Here is an 18994-nt window from a genome sequence, read left to right on the forward strand (position 1 = left end):
GGATTAAAGTGATCTGTAACCATGCATTCCATAACCACCCTGCTGTTCACCAAACATCAGGACAGAGGCAGAAACCTCGAGATGTTAAGTGACTGCCTCGGTATTAGCCATGTTCTCCGGCGGTAAATGTAAACACTAGGACTATTTAAATATCTGTTAAATATCGTGATGTAATTTCTTCTTTTCTTTTTTCTAATATCAAGCGCTCGGGAGGGACACTGCGGACTTTCCCAACACACCTTCCCAGGTCTTTACGCGCGTTTGCCAGAATCATAGTTTGTAATGAGATCAAATCATGGTTAGATTCCGGTTTTTGGAAAAGCACGATGCTCTTTGTGAAGGTGTGTTTTACAGGAAGATGAGAGCAGAGTTCAGAAGACATGAGCGCGTAAGGCTCTGTGCTGGATCTGGATCTGGGTAAGTCGCTCCTGTTACCCCATGGGGAAGACCCTGTTACTGCTATTGATTTAAATCAGATGAAATCATGTGCACAATGAACTGTTATTTTAATATTTGATAAGTCTTATTTTGTTCAAAAATATTCACATGTCAGGAGGTGATCGTTTCCCTGTTTATGGTGATTATGATCACAAATGCGTCCACATTTTCAATTTATTTGGATTGGGATCTTAATTATCAGTCAAAATGATAGAAAGGGAACAGGACAATACTGAGGGAAGCGACTGGTGGAGACATGCTGCTTTTAGCCCTGCATTTATGGATTTAACCCTTTTGAATAGTGCAAACAGATGGGCAGGCAGTTGAGGCTCTTTTTTTTACATTTTAGGAAAAAGTAAAACATCTCCAAATCACTTTACTATAAATTAACCCAAACTTCTGTAGATTATTGTTGTTCTCAAGCTTTCTGAACTTAAGTAAATATATATATATATATATATATATATATATATATATATATATATATATATATATATATATATACACACACACACACACACACACACACACACACACACACAAGGGGGTTTAAAAAATCAAGGTTTTTTTTCAGCGTCTGACAAAACATTTACTCTCTGTGTGTGTGTATATATATATATATATATATATATATATATATATATATATATATATATATATATATATATGTTTTGTCAGACTCTACTGATCATCTTAGACATTGAAAAAAAGATTTTTTTAAACCCCCTTGTGTCATACATCAGTCCCAAACTGTCATTTTTTATGTTCAGAAATTATATTTCTAACATTTTTGTCTTTAATATTACATATTTTAGACCTGAATGCAAATTTTTTTTTAATTTTTTAAAAATTATTATTTCAGGTAAACTGCTTTAGCTTTTTAACTCATGGACAATTTCTTTACTTTTTACTATAATTATATTTACAAAGAATCAAAATTCATCCATCCATCCATCCATCCATTATCTGTAGCCACTTTATCCTGTTCTACAGGGTCGCAGGCAAGCTGGAGCCTATCCCAGCTGACTATGGGCGAGAGGCGGGGTACACCCTGGACAAGTCGCCAGGTCATCACAGGGCTGACACATAGACACAGACAACCATTCACACTCACATTCACACCTACGGTCAATTTAGAGTCACCAGTTAACCTAACCTGCATGTCTTTGGACTGGGGGGGAAACCGGAGCATCCAGAGGAAAAATAAAAATTCATATATCTTGAAATTTTAAGCAGAAAAAGAAAATATAAAACAATGTTTCTAAATATTTATAAATAATTTATGCATGAAAGGGTTAAAAAATAAACATTTTAATGAGTTCAATGATTTGTGTAAAAAGTTGTGTAAAAAGTTGTGTAAAATCAGTTAACCACTGATTTCATGAACCACCAACATAACCACTTAAACCACAGAAAGAATCATATAAAATTAGATCCTTTCTACTTTACTTTTCCTCCTAAGAAATGTCTCAGGTTGATACTGATTTAAAACAGCTGTCCAACGTTTGGCTCAGGAAAGGATATCTAATGCTTATTAATATAATACCTCAGATATCAATCAGTACTTTGCGAACTGTGGCAGTTTTATTATCTGTAACAATTATAATTTTAACCAATCACATTTGCGACTGTATCTTTTTTTTTTGTAATTTTACTTATTGACAGTCAGTTGCTTATAATGCGAATGAGTCATGGCTTACATCTGCTAATGCTCGCAAAGGAGTGTGTAATGCTGCATAGAAATGCATGTATTAGGAATTCTGATGTGGCAGCTGGATGCCCGGTTTTCCTGTTATTCCATCTTTTGTAGGTCGAAGTATAGTTTCTGTACTTACTTTTAAAATGTTAATCGACACAGAATGATAATGGAAGTTCACTGATTTTATTCTTCATTCACCTTCTAGTCCATTTTCTTGATAGTTCTAGTTCTGTGACACACACACCCACCTTTAAAACTTAATCATTTAATTAGCATGAATTCTGAATGGCTTAAGCATTTTCCAACAGTGCTAGGAAACACAATGGCACTGTCATGCACCAAATAACATGATTTAGAAAATGAAAACAGGCTCTGTGGATTGCTTTCTTCAGGATGGAATGTAAGAACAAACCTTTGGGGCAGAATTTACTGAGTACTTTATGGAACACGCATCCATACTAAACATAAGGCAGAGGCGCTTATGGAGGATATATTAAATTCTGCTCCATTAATTCAGCAGCTATAGACCTAGACAAAGTTTGCTGGCACAGTACTTTATTTCTTCATATATTAATTGGAGATGTTGATTTTCACTAATTTGACAATTTACTATACTCTAAAAATTTAGAGCAAGGGCTCTGTCCTCATATCATTAAAAAAAATCTGTCCTCAATTTAAAAAATCCCTTCTATGTTTGTGTACAACACAACATTTATCAAATGCCCTTATTCAGAGCAACTTAAAGGAGATACGCAGAACCATGGCCTCACTTTTTGTTTATAAATGCCCTGAGACCTCAAGAATGGCATAAGAATAGTTTTAAGCGTTAACAGTAAATCTAATATAATCATTTTTATGATTAAAATGATTCATATAGGTAGCGGTCTGAGTGAATGACCTTGACATCTGTGACGTCACAGCAGGAAGGCTATCAGTCTCATCGCCATTTTCGCTATACTAAAACACAGAACTAACTGCAACTTCGAGCCTCCATTTTGAGCTAATTTATCACAATGCCATGTAGATGTGTTGCTGGTGGGTGCAGCAACACGACAGAAGGCGGATTTGTGTTGCATTCATGGACCAAGAATGTTCAAACAGCAAAGATTTGGACATGTTTTGCGAGAAATTCACGGGCACATTTTACTGATGACTCGTACGAAACCTCTGATCTGTTGAGGAGTGTTGGCTATAAGCCCGTATTGAAAGAGGGTGCAGTACCAACAATTTAAGAAAAAGAAAACTACAAGAAAAGGAAAGTAAGTTCAGTTGCACCAGTTCTCCCGGAGTGTGAGCTGAGCAGTAATGGCGGAGTACTCAGTATGGAGAAAATGGGTGGAGCAGTCGTCAGATTTCTCTGCTGCATATGCTTTTATCCCCCCACCCCCACCCCACTGGATATGCTTGCCTTAGCAGCAATATCTCTCCCTTACATGGAAGAAGCGAATGAATGAAGAACTGAACGAAGAACTGAAAGTCAGATTTATTTCAAAACAATCAGCCACAAGATCGGCCTTCAAGAAGCGAGAACACAGATGGGTAAGATGCGACTCTCATTTGGTTACATCACAACAACAACACTCGTTTTTTACCTGCATTTAGATTAATACATGTAACTTGCATTGTGTATCTAACGCTACGTTCACACTGCAAGGCTTAATGCTCAATTCCGATTTTTTTGTGAAATCCGATTTTTTTGTGAGGTCGTTCACATTAACAAATATATGCGACTTGTATGTGATCCTCAGTATGAATGAAAAGCGACCTAAAAGTGTTCCGCATGCGCACTGCAGGATACGACGACGTCACACGCAGTGAGCATGGCCAGTGTTTACGGAAGTAAAACCGCCCGGTTGCGGTATGACCCATCCAATCTAGCTTGAATAGCTGCATCCCCCCAAATGGAAATCAGCTCCCTAACCTCTGCGTCCTTCCATTGAGAAGATTCAGAACCTTCACAGCCCGAAGCGTCCCTCGCATTGATGTCATGCGCAGGGGCGCAGATACGTTTTTTGAACTGGGGGGGACAAAAAACTGGGGGGGGGACAAAGCTGCCAGCAAACCAACCCCAACCCCGATATGCCTGTCAAACTTGTTGTTAGTAACCATAGCAACCAAGCTCGAGCTCGCAACCTGTGCAGTCTGCGCAGCTCAACCAACCGAATATCAGTCTTTGTTTTGTTTTATGTGAGTTGTTGCAACTATATGTATGTACTGCTGTGCACCTCAATAAACCGAATGGTAATTAGTCTTTTGATTTTTCCGTGAGGTTTGCCTTATGCAAAGAAAAACAGCATAGATGTTTTTTCCTCCCTATAAGTAGGGGGGACCGAACGAGGTGAATTTAAATATGACGAGTCCCCCCCTCTATCTGCGCCCGTGATTATGCGCCATGTTGTTGTAACTTTTTTTGAGAGACCCGCCGCCTACTTCAGCGCAGAATAGTGACGTTTGTGGCTTGTTGATGACGTGTAAGTCGGATGAATGCGACCTGGCGGTTCAGACTGAAGTCGCATATGAAAAGAGCGGATAGGAATCGGAATTAGCACCACATATCCAAACGGCCTGGGTCGGATTTGAAAAAATCGGATCTGTGTCGTTCATATTGTCAATAAAAGATCGGATACAGGTCACATATGGGCGAAAAGATCGGATTTGAGCCACTTCAGCCTGCAGTGTGAACGTAGCCTAAGTTACCAGTATAAGATAATTTAATTTGCATCTGTTAGGACTGGGACTGTTTTGGCCTCTAGAAGCCGCTGTTATTTCCTTTTCTGGTCATGTTTGTTTTGGCCTCTAGAGGTCACCACTGTGTTCTGTGTTTTGTTTTTGTCTTATTGCCTGTTTCCTGCCCTGCCCTTAATTAGTTTGTGTATTTATACCCCTGAGTTCAGTCCTCTTGTCACGGAGTCTTTGTGCTGTTATGTTTAGCTCCAGTTTCCTCTGTACCGTGTTCCTTGCCTTTGTCTTTTTGGTTTTACTCTTTGCTTTTCTTTTTTGGACTTTTTGGACCTAGTATTTACTGTTTTTTGGATCTTCTGAGTGTTGGTATTTTTGCCTTTTCTTTTCTGTTTTTTTTTTGGCTTTTGTTTTGACTTTTGTACTTTGGATATTTCTTATTTTTCCCTTCATCTTCTGAGCGTTTTGGATTATTTCTTTTGGACTGTATATATTGTAAATAAACCTTTTTGATACTTTTTCTACTTCTGCCTCACGCCTCTACATTTGCATCATCGGCCTAGTGGGGGTTTGCTGGGTTATCACACCAGTGAACCAGGTTCGAATCCCAGCAAAATACTAACAGCGTCAGAATGTGATTGTCTCAGTTCATCTGGTTATTTAACTAGCCTTTTATGTTTTATCAGTGAAAATGCATGTATGTTGCATAAGTTATAACACCTATCCTGTTTTAATGAGAGTCACATGAGACTGTCAGTTCAATTGCATCCAATTCTCTAGACGGAATTGGGTGCAAGGTGGGGGCCTCCGTGGCCGACATGTTACTATCGGATTCACTTTCCGATGGTTCGAACTGATACAATTCTATGTGTATAGCAGTAGCATGTACACACATTCCAGTTTCGACTATCACAGTCAGATGTATTACTATCTGGGGAATCTGAAGAATCTCCAGTAAATCTGAACAAAGAGGCCATTGCAACCACTCTCACCTGCCAAGTCCAGCTTTGGTCTATAGCTGTCAAAGGCCTCAGCCTTAAAACCGGTTACCACTGTGACGTCACGCAGTCAGGGCTGGTTGGCTCAGTGGGGCAGCTTGAATGCCAACTTTGCGGTCGAGTTTAACTCTCAAAAATATATATTTTTTATTCCCATTTATGCAGCATACAAGAGTCAAGGATGGAGATACTATCCACTCAGAAATTTATTTAAAAATAAAGGTTCTGCATATCTCCTTTTGATTTGAACTCACAACCTTCCACTCAGAAATCCAGTGTCTTAACCACTAAGTTACTACTACCCATGACATCATATTGTTTTTGGTGACAGACAGGTACATTATATCAGAAAGAGATCCATTCAATACTTTTATTATTGAATACTTATATTAAAAAGGTAAATTGGAATGTAATAACCTAGTCCCAGGCAATAATTTTCAGTGGCTTATCTTAAAAAAATGCTGGTGTATAATAAATGGAAGCATTACTATGAAGTGATAATGGCATATTTGTAAGGCAAAGTAGCTGACGGTCTATTTTGTCTTTTCTGCTGACATGAAGGTGCTTTGTGTGTGCCACAAAAAGATAAGAAGCATGGCAGGAAATGAAATAGGCCACAAGACATCCACTGAGATTGAACACCCAACACCGTGGACTGAACAGCACAAGTCTGGTAGGAGTGGTATTGTCATCCAGCTAACAAGCACGAAGGGTGAATGGGATGATGGTCTCGAAGGCACTGATCTTATCGTCACACTTGACAGGAATAACCAGAAATTCCTCAATCCCAAGCCATCTTCCAGTGACATGCAGACAGATAAAAACAAAGAGTGGGCTCTCCACTCTCCAGTGTTCAATGTTCCTCTGTCCCCATCTTCACCAGGATCCCTTGAAGACTGCTCATCCTCCAGATCCTCCAGTCTGGGCTTCCTCTCCCCCACCCACAAGCCTCTGGCTAACCTGGTGAAGTCTCTGTCCACTGAGCTGGAGTTGAAAGACACTTCATCACTCAAGCCCAAGCCTTTCATCAGCTTGGTGAAGTCCATCTCCACTGAGCTTTCTCGCAGCAATCCTGAAGTGTCCCAATCCAATTCAGACTCTAAGCTCAGCTTGCACCTGTGGACCCAGCTCACGCAGTCTAAAGGCCATAATGGAGACTCTCGCACTGCCCCTCCATCTCCTGTTGATCTCTCCCCAACTGAGGCCAAAACAGGCTTTTTTAAAGTGGAGCTAGAAGACACTCGTCGGAAACTCACTGAGGCCATGCATGAGCCTCTCAGTGTGTTCAGTAAGATCATGCGTGAGGACAGCATGGGCAGGCTTAAGCAACAGAAAAGCACAGGTTCCATTGATTCTTTCTATTCTAAAGGGCTTGGAAGATCAAGTGGTGAGCTTTCAGTGACCAAGACTCCTATGAGAAGCTGTAAGGAAATAGTATGTGAGGGACTGGCCATGTCTAATCAGCCTGTGAGACTCAAATGTATTCACTGCAGATCCTGCCATTCGCACAATCACCTCAGCAAATTGGAGGGTGAAGAGCCCATTGAGATCTGCACACATGACGATGCTGCACACAATATAAATGTAACAAATAAAAGTGATCTGGCAGCTGAACACACATCAGAGCAGCCCTGTTCTCCAGTCCCAGGGATGGGTCTTAGCTGTGTTGCTGTTTTGTCATACTGCTATTTCATCTTGCCTTTGTCCTCTTATTGGTCTGGAATATTTGTTGGCTTGGCATTTGGCTTCATCCTGGGGCTCCTCCTTATCCAAGTAGGACTGGCCAGACATCCCTATTCCGGTCTCTCAAATAGGTTTAATCAGAACACATATGACTGGATTCAGAGTGAGAGAAAAAAGAAGACACTTCAGGTAATTTGATTAAAAAAAAAAAACATGTTCCTGTTAATTTGATACTACTGTTGTAAAACAAATAAAGTTTATACACCCTTAGAAAAATAATTCCTCAAGGGTTCTTTGGATGGTTAATAGGCAAGTAACCATTCACTCATGATTCAGTTCAGTTCACGATACTGGGCTCATGATTTGATTTTCCCATGATATTTTTGAAAAAAATTAAATGAAGAAAATTTTATTACCAAAAAATGCAACATTTATTTACCTATTTTTTTTCAACTTAAATATTCCTTTTTGTTAAAAACAACTTTTGTTCATTTTCTTAATAACCAACAATAATTATTTACCCACATTTGTAAAGGTTGGAATAAAATACAATAGTCTATTAACAAAAATATTCATTTTATTAAAAATGAAAGCCTTCATAAATAGGCCATTTCCTAATAGCCATTTATGAACATTTGTGAAGGCTGTAGAGTCAGCTTAAACACAAAACAATGAATTCTCATTTTCTCTTTTCTTTAGCTTTCCCCGGTCTGTATAAAGATAGCTTGTATTTTTGATGGATCTGTTTGTACAGTCAAACCTACAACAACTCTTTCCCATTTTAGATCTGTGGTTTTTTTTTTCTTCCCCTCAGGGCATTAGAGCATTGTAACTTCCACCTGCACTCAAGTCACATGCATTCCCCCATTTTACATTACTCTGTTGTAGAAACAATACAATTACGGCTAAGAAAAACTAAGCAATTACGCAGTCCCATAATGCAACGAATAATCGGAATTCGTTTTTTATGTCATAAATTCAAATCGTCATAAATTTGTATTGTGATTTATCGTTGCACGATATATCGTTATATGCCTAATGATTAATGGTGTGGATATAGCTTTTTTGGAACCAAACTTTTGAAAACTTCTGTGTTACAAGGTGTCCAAGGGAACAAACTAAAGGATATTTTAGGGTGTCAGATTTAACTGTTCTTTCCAATAGTGTACTGTTATGCCGCATAATATACATCACCGCACCACAAGACAGTAATCTCTGGTATTTTTGAGGATCTCCAGTACAAAAAAGCTGTTGTAAATCCTCCAAGGTGACAGACAGGCTTTATTTTTACTAATTCCACAGCATTGATCCTTGGAGCTTTATTAATTTATATCACAATGTACTGCTTCTCAGAATATGCAGTTAGAAGTTTTATTGTTCTTCTTTGGGATTCAGCCTGTACACCAGCAGAGCAGCAGCCACCCACGACCTGTCAGATCCAGATGCTGCTTTTAAAGAGAAGTGACAGCTCTTTAACATGTCTGCCTTTATTGATTGAATTGTTTTGAAGTCAGTCTCATACCAAAGCCCCTTAAACTATTTTTATAAATTGATAAACATTGAGAAGTGTCTAAAACACGGTAGAGAATGCTGCAGTGGTAACCCTGTGGTTTATTTTTTATGTTGAGATAGAAGATGGAAGAAAACCTGCTTTGCATTTCAGGGCTGGATTAATGAGATGTACACATATGATCCAGAAACATACCACCCATCTCTGATGCACTCTGTTTATGTGACACTGGAGGGGCCATGTATTCAGTTGGACTATCCCAGCCGCAACATCCCCCGGTGGGCCACCTTCAATGAGCCGTTTTATGATCAAAGCTTCACCCACTCTCGTAGGTTTCACCTGGATGGCAGTAAGGTCTGTGCTCCACATCTTATTATAACATCCTTCTGAACTCAAGACCACGACAGCATTGTTTCCTGTTGTGTCACTTGTTTGATTGCATATCCTTCTGACTGAACAATACACAAGAACATGAAAGTTGTTATTTTGCCAATAGGTGTTCCTGTTGCCTCCATCCCTGGCACGGAAGAGAGTGTGGAACAGGAAGTATCCCATATGCATCAGTGTTGCAAGGGCAGAGGAACTAACAGAGGAGGTTGATGATCAACAGGACCCACATTTCAATGAGAAATCAGCACTCTCTCCATCTAAAACCAATCATAATATCACACTCTACCTCTTTGCCAGAACAGGAAGGGAGAAAGAGGAGTGGTTCCATCACCTTTGCACAGCATCCATGTACAGAAACGAAGGCCAGCATGAATCTGGTAAGGGCTGCAGTGTCTGTGATTCTGCAGTGATAATATCAGTGTCCTGGCTTAGGACTCAGTTATTCGTTTTATTATTCTAGTATTCTTATTATGCTAGTATGAATTGTTCAGTAGCTTTACTGAAACTAAGAGGAAAAGCAATGTACATTTTAAAAAGTTCCTATGTGTAAGAATTTAAGTTTAAAACATTAAAAAGGTAGCAACAATTATCAACAGAATGTGAAGAAATATCAGCTTTGGCATTATGTCAGACATCTATGTATTGTGCTGCAGAGAGATCTCCTGAAGTTAGCATGCTAACCAGCTAGCCTCGAGACAAGACCCACTGTCCGTCTCATAATACCACTTTGTACCTGAAGAGGTGATAGTGAGTCACTGTAGCATCCCAATCTGATCGCTATTGAAAGAGAAGTTGTGCACATGATGTCATCACACACAAAAAAACAAGCGGGATCCAGGTATCGAAACATGGATTTGCATTTATTTTTAGAGAAGGGAAAAGAGATAGTTAAGGCACCGAACCTGAAGAAACTCAATCGCAGTTCCAAGCAATGGTATTTGAACAAACAGTGGATTAAAGACCCTGACCTCATTTTTGTACTGAGTGCATACACTTTGAGTTTAAAAGTTACAAATCATGTAACTCATGAACAGTTTCGCAGTGGCTGTGTGGAAGATGTACTAATGCTTATTCACAAGCTGACTTAGCAATTTGCAAAAACACGTGTCACGGATATAAAGGCCATTGTTTTATTTGCTGTGATTTAAAAACCAGATCAACAATTTTGGTCTGTAAAAATCCTGTACGCATGTTACTAGCATCATTACAATGTGTTTCATATCTATGCAATGACGAGTTCATGAGTAATTCAAACAAGGTGTGTGTGGAGATGGAGGCAGCGCTGTATGCAGGTAGTCACTATGATTCAATTTGATAAATTCCAAATAACTTTTCTCGCATAGACAAGCAACTAGTATTGTTGGAAAGGTCACGAGTCATTGTCACTTCATGAGATATACGCTACACCTCACTGCACTATTGATGTTTTCTTTATAAAACTGAACTAAGCAAGCTATAATATAAACTCTAACCTAATGGCACACATGAAGATTATAAGATAGCAGTGTTACCTTTCTGGTGATATACTGCCCCCTATTTGTTTGGAATGTGGAGTATGAATTTGCCAGGTGGCCAAATTCTTACACATAGGGATTATAGATGTCTTACTGACCAAAGGGACTTCATGTGATAAAAGAAAATTCTTGTGTTAAATATACAGGCATGCAGTGTCAATTAGATTTTGTTCAAATGCCTATATAACTGTGCTCATACAATCCTGTTAATCATCTCAGTAATTTTTCTCCCCATATAGATGTGCCTGTATTGCAAGAGGCAAAATCCTCTAGTTCAGTGCAGGTCACTGGCAGCATTGAGAATATCTCATCGATGTCTGCTTATGACTACACCACCTACATGACTGATCTCATCTCTTCAGGCCAGGGCAAATCTTCACCATGCTTCTGCCATGACAGCAAAAAAGGCACTCCTACAGAAAACGATCAGGTCTGCAAAAATAAATCCTGTCCAATTCCTCTTAAAGTTGACCTACTGCAGTTGAATACAATTAAGAAACGATTATGTATATACAGCCAAAGAAATCAGTAGTGAATATGGGCATTGATAATATGCATCATCCATCCATCCATCCATCCAAACATTATCTATATTGCTTATCTGTCAGGGTTGCAGAGGAAGCTGAAGCTAATCTCACCTCACTTCGGGTGAGAGGCAGGGTGCACTCTGGCCAGGTCGCCAGTCCATCTCAGGGCTATACAGCATTAATTGTATAATAACTTTGTCACGCTTATCTTTTAATTAGAACAGCAAATGCTTTCAGGGGACAATGAATGTGTTTGACCTTTCAAGAACTGTAATAATAATAATAATTATTATTATTATTATTATTGTTAAAGTTCTCATTTTGTTTCTTTACTCTAGAATGTATGTTATCATGGAGAAGGCATGCAGCCTGTATGGATTAATGCCCTGATCGGTCGTATCTTCTGGGATTTCCTCTGTGAGAAGTACTGGTCTGATCAAATTGTTTACAAGATTCAGTGCAAGCTAAGCAAAATAAGAGTAAGCTACAAAAAGCTCACCAAAAATAGTAGTGTTCCATCAAAATTAATCAAGTTATTGTAAAGGTTAACAAGGAATGGATTATTGTTCTTCAGATACGTCAGTTGTTTTACTCTGCTATGTATTACTTTCTCCACCACAGTTGCCTTGCTTCATGAATGGACTGACTGTAACTGAGCTTTCTATGGGCTCCTGCATGCCCCAGATCACAGGCTTGTTTCAGCCACAGGTCGATGCCAGAGGTGAGTGATGAACAAGCCTCAACAGATAATCTTACAGGAACAGATGAGATGTTTTCTCACACAGAGGAAGGAAGGTTGACTATCTGTGCATAAGAACACATACGAATGTGATGGTCAGGTGTCCACAAACATTTGGCTGTATCATGTATTTGTGCATATGATTGTTTATTGACAATCTCTGTAGTGGTTGAAGATGTACAGAATATATTTTCTCTGTGAAAGAGAAGGTGTGTGTGTTACTTTTGCTGCTCTGTGCCTGATGATTTGCAGTTGTTATGCAATGCTGTGCATCACGGTCCTGCTGTTCTAATCACACATCATCCCACTCACAGATTGATTGCACTCATTATCATGTGATTGGGCCTCATAATCCGCTGTAATAGTTTGTCATTTGTGGTCTGTGTTATCACAGTCCTCTAATCATTTCCATCAGGACCCTGATTAAGCTTTAATTTATGTTATTTTAATTTTGCTCCATGTATTGATTGTTTTTGGAGGAATATAATGACTGTTTATTCTGCTATCGTTTAACTCACACAAACAATTAGCCTTAAAAATCCCATTTTAGAATTTAGTTATTCCTTTTCATTTTAATAAAATATTCAGTAGTTACTTTGAAACTAATAGGACAGGTATGTACCGGTAGTAATGACGGTGAGGAATGTAGGAGTTTCAGGGCTTAAATTATGAGAGAAAAAGCTTTAAATGTGTATATATTTATAAATGCCATTGCAGGTTATCACTGTATTATGTGTTTCTCAATATGAGGTCTATGGCTCCAGTTGAGTATTGAGTACACAGGAGCCCTGCAGATGACATTAGAGACAAAGATTAACCTGTCAAAACTGGGCAAGGAAGAAGCTCCGAAAGCAGTCAAAGAGATGCAGCCGGACCATGCAAGGTTAGTTTGTGCTGAACACTTCTAAAGGTACAGTTTGCAATATTGCCTAGACTCATAATATTTCTAAATTTAAATATTCCTTAGAGAAACTATGATTTGCAGTATGGCTATACAATGGATCACTGGATTCTTCATTTCAGGATATGGTTTACTTTTTTATTATATTTTCTAGCCCAGAAATTAGCTTCATCATTTAATAAAATGAAGAACTGCTCATTTCACTCTCTGCCTATCATCACATGATAACAGAAAATTTTGTATTCTTATTGCCTGACTGTTGTGGCTTTCCTTAGGTCTAAACTCACTGTACTGGCTGACAGTGATGAGGAATCCTCAAGTGCAGGATCATCTGATGAAGAGGAAGTTTATTCCCATGAGCCTCCGAAAACTCAGGGAGAGAAGGGCACTGTTCCTGGTGCTGAGAGGTTACTGAAGCATCAAAAATATTCTTTAAAGGTCATAGGCAACGGTTTTAATTTTATGCACATTTGAAACTTTATATGTTAAAAAACTCTCTGTAATTTTATTCTGGTCCCAAGAAGAATTGTTAATAAGTAATAATTAAAATAAGTTAGTGTGGATCACGGCGACTTTCTGTTTGGCTATTTTTGTGACCACTCGGCACGTGACGTCATTTAAGACAAACAAACCGCTCGAGTTGAGTCCACTTCCGTGTATTTTCATTGCCATTCAGCTTGATTGCAGACATGCGTTCGGGAATTTTCAAAAAAAAAAAAAACATGCCTTATTGTTGTGCAGTGAACTGTATCAACAGGACCAGTTCAGGAAGAAGTTTTTACCTTTTTCCGAGAGAGGAGAAGAGGCAGAGAGAGTGGATTGGCTTTTTCCGGAAGAGGAGAAGAGGCGGAGTGAGAGAATTGGCTTTTTCCGAAAAAGGAGAAGAGGTGGAGCAAGTGGGTTGGCTTTTTCCGAAAAAGGAGAAGAGGCGGAGCGAGTGAGTTGGCTTTTTCTGAAAGAAGAGAAGAGGCGGAGCGAGAGAGTTGGCTTTTTCTGAAAAAGGAGAAGAGGCGGAGCGAGAGGGTTGGCTTTTTCCGAAAAAGGAGAAGAGGCGGAGTGAGTAGGTTGGCTTTTTCCAAAAAAGGAGAAGAGGCAGAGTGAAAGGGTTGGCTTTTTCCGAAAGAGGAGACGAGGCAGAGAGAATGGATTGTGCGCATGAAGCCAGAGGGTTGTTTTTTTCTGGAAGAGGAGACGAGGCGGAAAGAATGGATTGTGTGTGTGAAGCCAGAGGGTTGTTTTTTTCTGGAAGAGGAGAAGAGGCGGAGAGAATGAATTGTGTGTGTGGAGCCAGAGGGTTGTTTTTTTCTGGAAGAGGAGATGAGGTGGAGAGAATGGATTGTGCGCGTGAAGCCAGAGGGTTGTTTTTTTCCGGAAGAGGAGAAGAGGCGGAGAGAGTGGATTGTGCATGTGAAGCCAGAGGGTTGTTTTTTTCTGGAAGAGGAGAAGAGGCGGAGAGAGTGGATTGTGCACGTGAAGCCAGAGGGTTGTTTTTTCCGGAAGAGGAGAAGAGGCGGAGAGAATGGATTGTGTGTGTGGAGCCAGAGGGTTGTTTTTTTCTGGAAGAGGAGATGAGGTGGAGAGAATGGATTGTGCGCGTGAAGCCAGAGGGTTGTTTTTTTCTGGAAGAGGAGAAGAGGCGGAGAGAATGAATTGTGTGTGTGGAGCCAGAGGGTTGTTTTTTTCTGGAAGAGGAGATGAGGTGGAGAGAATGGATTGTGCGCGTGAAGCCAGAGGGTTGTTTTTTTCCGGAAGAGGAGAAGAGGCGGAGAGAGTGGATTGTGCACGTGAAGCCAGAGGGTTGTTTTTTTCTGGAAGAGGAGAAGAGGCGGAGAGAGTGGATTGTGCACGTGAAGCCAGAGGGTTGTTTTTTCCGGAAGAGGAGAAGAGGCGGAGAGAATGGATTGTGTGTGTGGAGCCAGAGGGTTGTTTTTTTCTGGAAGAGGAGATGAGGTGGAGAGAATGGATTGTGCGTGTGAAGCCAGAGGGTTGTTTTTTTCTGGAACAGGAGAAGAGGCGGAGAGAGTGGATTGTGCACGTGAAGCCAGAGGGTTGTTTTTTTCCGGAAGAGGAGAAGAGGCGGAGAGAGTGGATTGTGCACGTGAAGCCAGAGGGTTGTTTTTTTCTGGAAGAGGAGAAGAGGCGGAGAGAGTGGATTGTGCACGTGAAACCAGAGGGTTGTTTTTTTCTGGAAGAGGAGACGAAGTGGAGAGAGTGGATTGTGCGCGTGAAACAAAATCAAGCAGTCAAAGAAGAAATGGACCAGCAACGCTCAAGCAAAAAGGAGAAGATTGGAGGTAAACATTTTTACTTTTGCTTCCAATTGACAAGTCAAGAATCCTGAGGGATCCTGTACAATCATTGTGGAAATGAGACAAAGGGATATTTCCTCGCTTAGAATAGCTATAAATAGTATAATGCCGTGAATGGCAGGCTAATGTGGCCTACCGATGCACTGTCAAGTAATCTTTACCTATATCCACTAGGGAGGGCGGTTTAATTATTCTTCAAAAGGGCTCTTATTTAGTATTACGACGAAAGTAAGAATTTATCATAATTACCAGGATAAATCGTTTGGGCGTGAGTCTTGTTGAGGTCTGGGGTCACCGCGATCAGAGTCGGCCGAGTCGCTGTCCGATTCTGAGGCCGCACGGTCAAACCAGTGAGCCACATTCACAGATTGCTTCACAAAGGCCATAGGTTCATACATATATGGTTTCACCTCTCGATATTCAATTTGGAGAGTTCCTACTTCAAAATCGCTATCAGACATTTTACACAACCTCTCACGACCAAAGTCCGTACACGTGTGCTCAGTTCACAGGTAAACATAACTGCTCCTGGTCTGTTTGGCTTAAATGACGTCACGACGACGGTCCCCTGGTGGTGAAAGTGCCCATAAGTGAGATGTAAACAAACCTTCGGAAATTGGGCAAAACAGTATATTTTAACCATTTTATTCAATTTTAAGGTGCAAATTAGACACTAAGAAGATTGAATTCGCTTTTTGGGTTGTTCTTCTAGACCAGGGGTTGGCAATCATTTTTTCCATGGGGCCACATGAGAAACAGAAAATTTTGTGGAGGGCCGGACCAAAAGGCTGAACTAAATTCTGCATAAAATTAATTGTATTTCTTTATATAAAGCAATAAATAACATTATTTTTACAAGCTGCTAAGACTGGTAAGAGTATGGAAAAAACGAGGTTGCCTTACAAAAAATGTCATTTATTCAATCAAATTTCCCAAAACAATCTCATCATCTCTAGCCGCTTTATCCTGTTCTACAGGGTCGCAGGCAAGCTTGGAGCCTATCCCAGCTGACTATGGGTGAAAGGCGGGGTACACCCTGGACAAGTCGCCAGGTCATCACAGGACTGACACATAGACACCCATTCACATCAACGGTCAATTTAGAGTCACCAGTTAACCTAACCTGCATATCTTTGGACTGTGGGGGAAACCGGAGCACCCGGAGGAAACCCACGCAGACAGGGGAGAACATGCAAATTCCACACAGAAAGGCCCTCGCCGGCCACGGGGCTCGAACCCGGACCTTCTTGCTGTGAGGCGACAGCGCTAACCACTACACCACCGTGCCACCTCCCAAAACAATGGTTAACAAAATGTGAACGTTTGTACCATTTTTTTTCAGTCACATTCACCCCAAAACACAATAAAGACATCACAATATTGTCTTTCTACTCCAAATATCAAGCAAGATGCATCATATTATAATAATGATGCCCACATTTGTAGTCTAATCACCTCATTTGGTGTTTTTCAGTTTTTTATTTGTTCAGTGAGAGAACTCTAGTCTCTGTTGGTCTTTAACGAGTGCATCAGAGTCAGGTTGAATGTCTGAGGTGGAAAAGCGAAGCACAGCTGACAGATGATCATCAGTCGATTCGGTGTAGGTATCAGATCTACAGATCAGCTCGGGCTTCGGTGCCTGCTGGTGACATCACACTGTGATTGGCTGGACCGTTTGAAGGATGACGTACAAGTTTGTGGTTGGTCTGGACAAATTATGGAAGTAGTTATCGCGGGATTTAGGTTTCGTGGGATTTCATGTCATGTTCATGTCGCGCGCATTGCGTTTTTGTTGAACACAACTTCAAAATAAAAGCAATGCACATTCAGTCCATGCATGAGGTAAAATTAGAAAATACGTTTATTTTGTAATTTCTAATTAACCTTACGTGGGCCGGTCAGAATGAACCAAAGGGCCGGATGCGGCCCGCGGGCCGTAAAATGCCCAGGTCTGTTCTAGACAATAAAGTTGATATTCTACAGTTCACCTCCGACCGTTGCCTATGACCTTTAATATACAGAAGCCAATTGGCTTTTTATATGGTGATGCATGGATTATTTCTTTTTAAACTGCTTTCAAATCTAGATTTAGTGAAATTCAGTGAGACAGCTAGGTTTAATCTTCTGTGCTTCATGCACACTGCCAGATTAAAGAATCTAATGCTTAACCCAGTCCAGATGTCAGACATCTCTAATTTCTCCTCTTTACAGCAGTTTGGCTGGGGGCAGCACAGGCCGGCGGATTTTGAAACTTGTTGACAAAATTGCTAAATCCAAATACTTCCAGAAGGCTACAGAAAATGAGTACATCAAAAAGAAGATTGAGGAGATGTCAAACACGCCTTTGCTGCTCACTGTTGAGGTTAAAGAACTTTCTGGAGAACTTACTGTCAACATTCCACCTCCCCCTACAGATCGAATCTGGTACAGTCCACACTCACAAACAGTCTGTGGTAATCCTAATAATTTGAAAATATGTTAAATAACTAATAACCAGAGTTACATCAAACTTTATTATCCCTTGGATTACCATCAGCTAATGTAATAACCATCTAATTGCATTTGTCCTGACAGTGCATGTTTCATAAAATGGTTAATGAAAGAGCTGGTGTATTTTTTTTTTAAATTTTTTTTATTTCAGGTACGGTTTCTGTGTACCTCCAAAGCTTGACCTGCGAGTTCAGCCAAAACTGGGGGAGCGGCAAGTAAACTTGTGTCATGCCACTGAATGGATTGAGAAAAAACTTCAAGATGAGTTTCAGGTTAAATATTTACTGTTTTCTGCTACATTTCTTTTTGCACTTTTCTTTTTGCACCAGCATAAATATGAACATGATTAATTGATGTACTTAACTGTATGTCCATAGAAATATTTTTTAGACCAGTTCTTAATATCTTTTGCAAATTTTATTGTATGTTTTATTGTAACTACCCTACAGAAAGTGTTTGTCTTGCCGAACATGGATGACATATACCTTCCTTTAATGCACTCAACCTTGGAGAGCCAGCCAGCACCTCAGCATTCTCCTGCACAGCCTTCACACTGTTCTGCTTTGGGCTTCAGTGAGACCTGCACCCTGAACCATTCATTCCCTTTAGAGTAGTGCCTCTCTGTGGCCATTTATGAAAATACGCCATCATCACTGTGCATTTGGTAGGTTTGTTCAGTTATAAAAGCCTCATCTCATTATCTCTAGCCGCTTTATCCTGTTCTACAGGGTCGCAGGCAAGCTGGAGCCTATCCCAGCTGACTATGGGCGAAAGGCGGGGTACACCCTGGACAAGTTGCCAGGTCATCACAGGGCTGACACATAGACACAGACAGCCATTCACACTCACATTCACACCTACGGTCAATTTAGAGTCACCAGTTAACCTAACCTGCAAGTCTTTGGACTGTGGGGGAAACCGGAGCACCCAGAGGAAACCCACGCGGACACGGGGAGAACATGCAAACTCCACACAGAACCCGGACCTTCTTGCTGTGAGGCGACAGCGCTAACCACTACACCACCATGCTGCCCCAGTTCTAAAAGTAAAATGTATATATATAAAAACAATAGTGATTTTTAGATATGTTTATATTTCTGTTTAAATGACTATAAAC

The 18994-nt window shown here is 40.2% G+C and overlaps 1 protein-coding gene across 1 annotated transcript; it reads left to right on the forward strand.

Annotated features, from left to right (window-relative positions):
* Positions 1-331: 331 nt before the first annotated feature.
* On the forward strand, positions 332-18983 carry tex2l (testis expressed 2, like). The gene is given in 12 exon segments (XM_060938940.1): positions 332-417; positions 6376-7686; positions 9161-9361; positions 9504-9774; positions 11151-11341; positions 11777-11917; positions 12060-12159; positions 12928-13087; positions 13354-13485; positions 17599-17811; positions 18029-18149; positions 18327-18983. Coding segments are annotated over 11 exon segments (2973 nt in total). The 5' UTR covers positions 332-417; positions 6376-6408; the 3' UTR covers positions 18492-18983.
* Positions 18984-18994: the final 11 nt, after the last annotated feature.

This window comes from Neoarius graeffei, chromosome 14 (assembly GCF_027579695.1).
Source record: "Neoarius graeffei isolate fNeoGra1 chromosome 14, fNeoGra1.pri, whole genome shotgun sequence".
In the NCBI taxonomy this organism is placed as follows: Eukaryota; Metazoa; Chordata; class Actinopteri; order Siluriformes; family Ariidae; genus Neoarius; species Neoarius graeffei.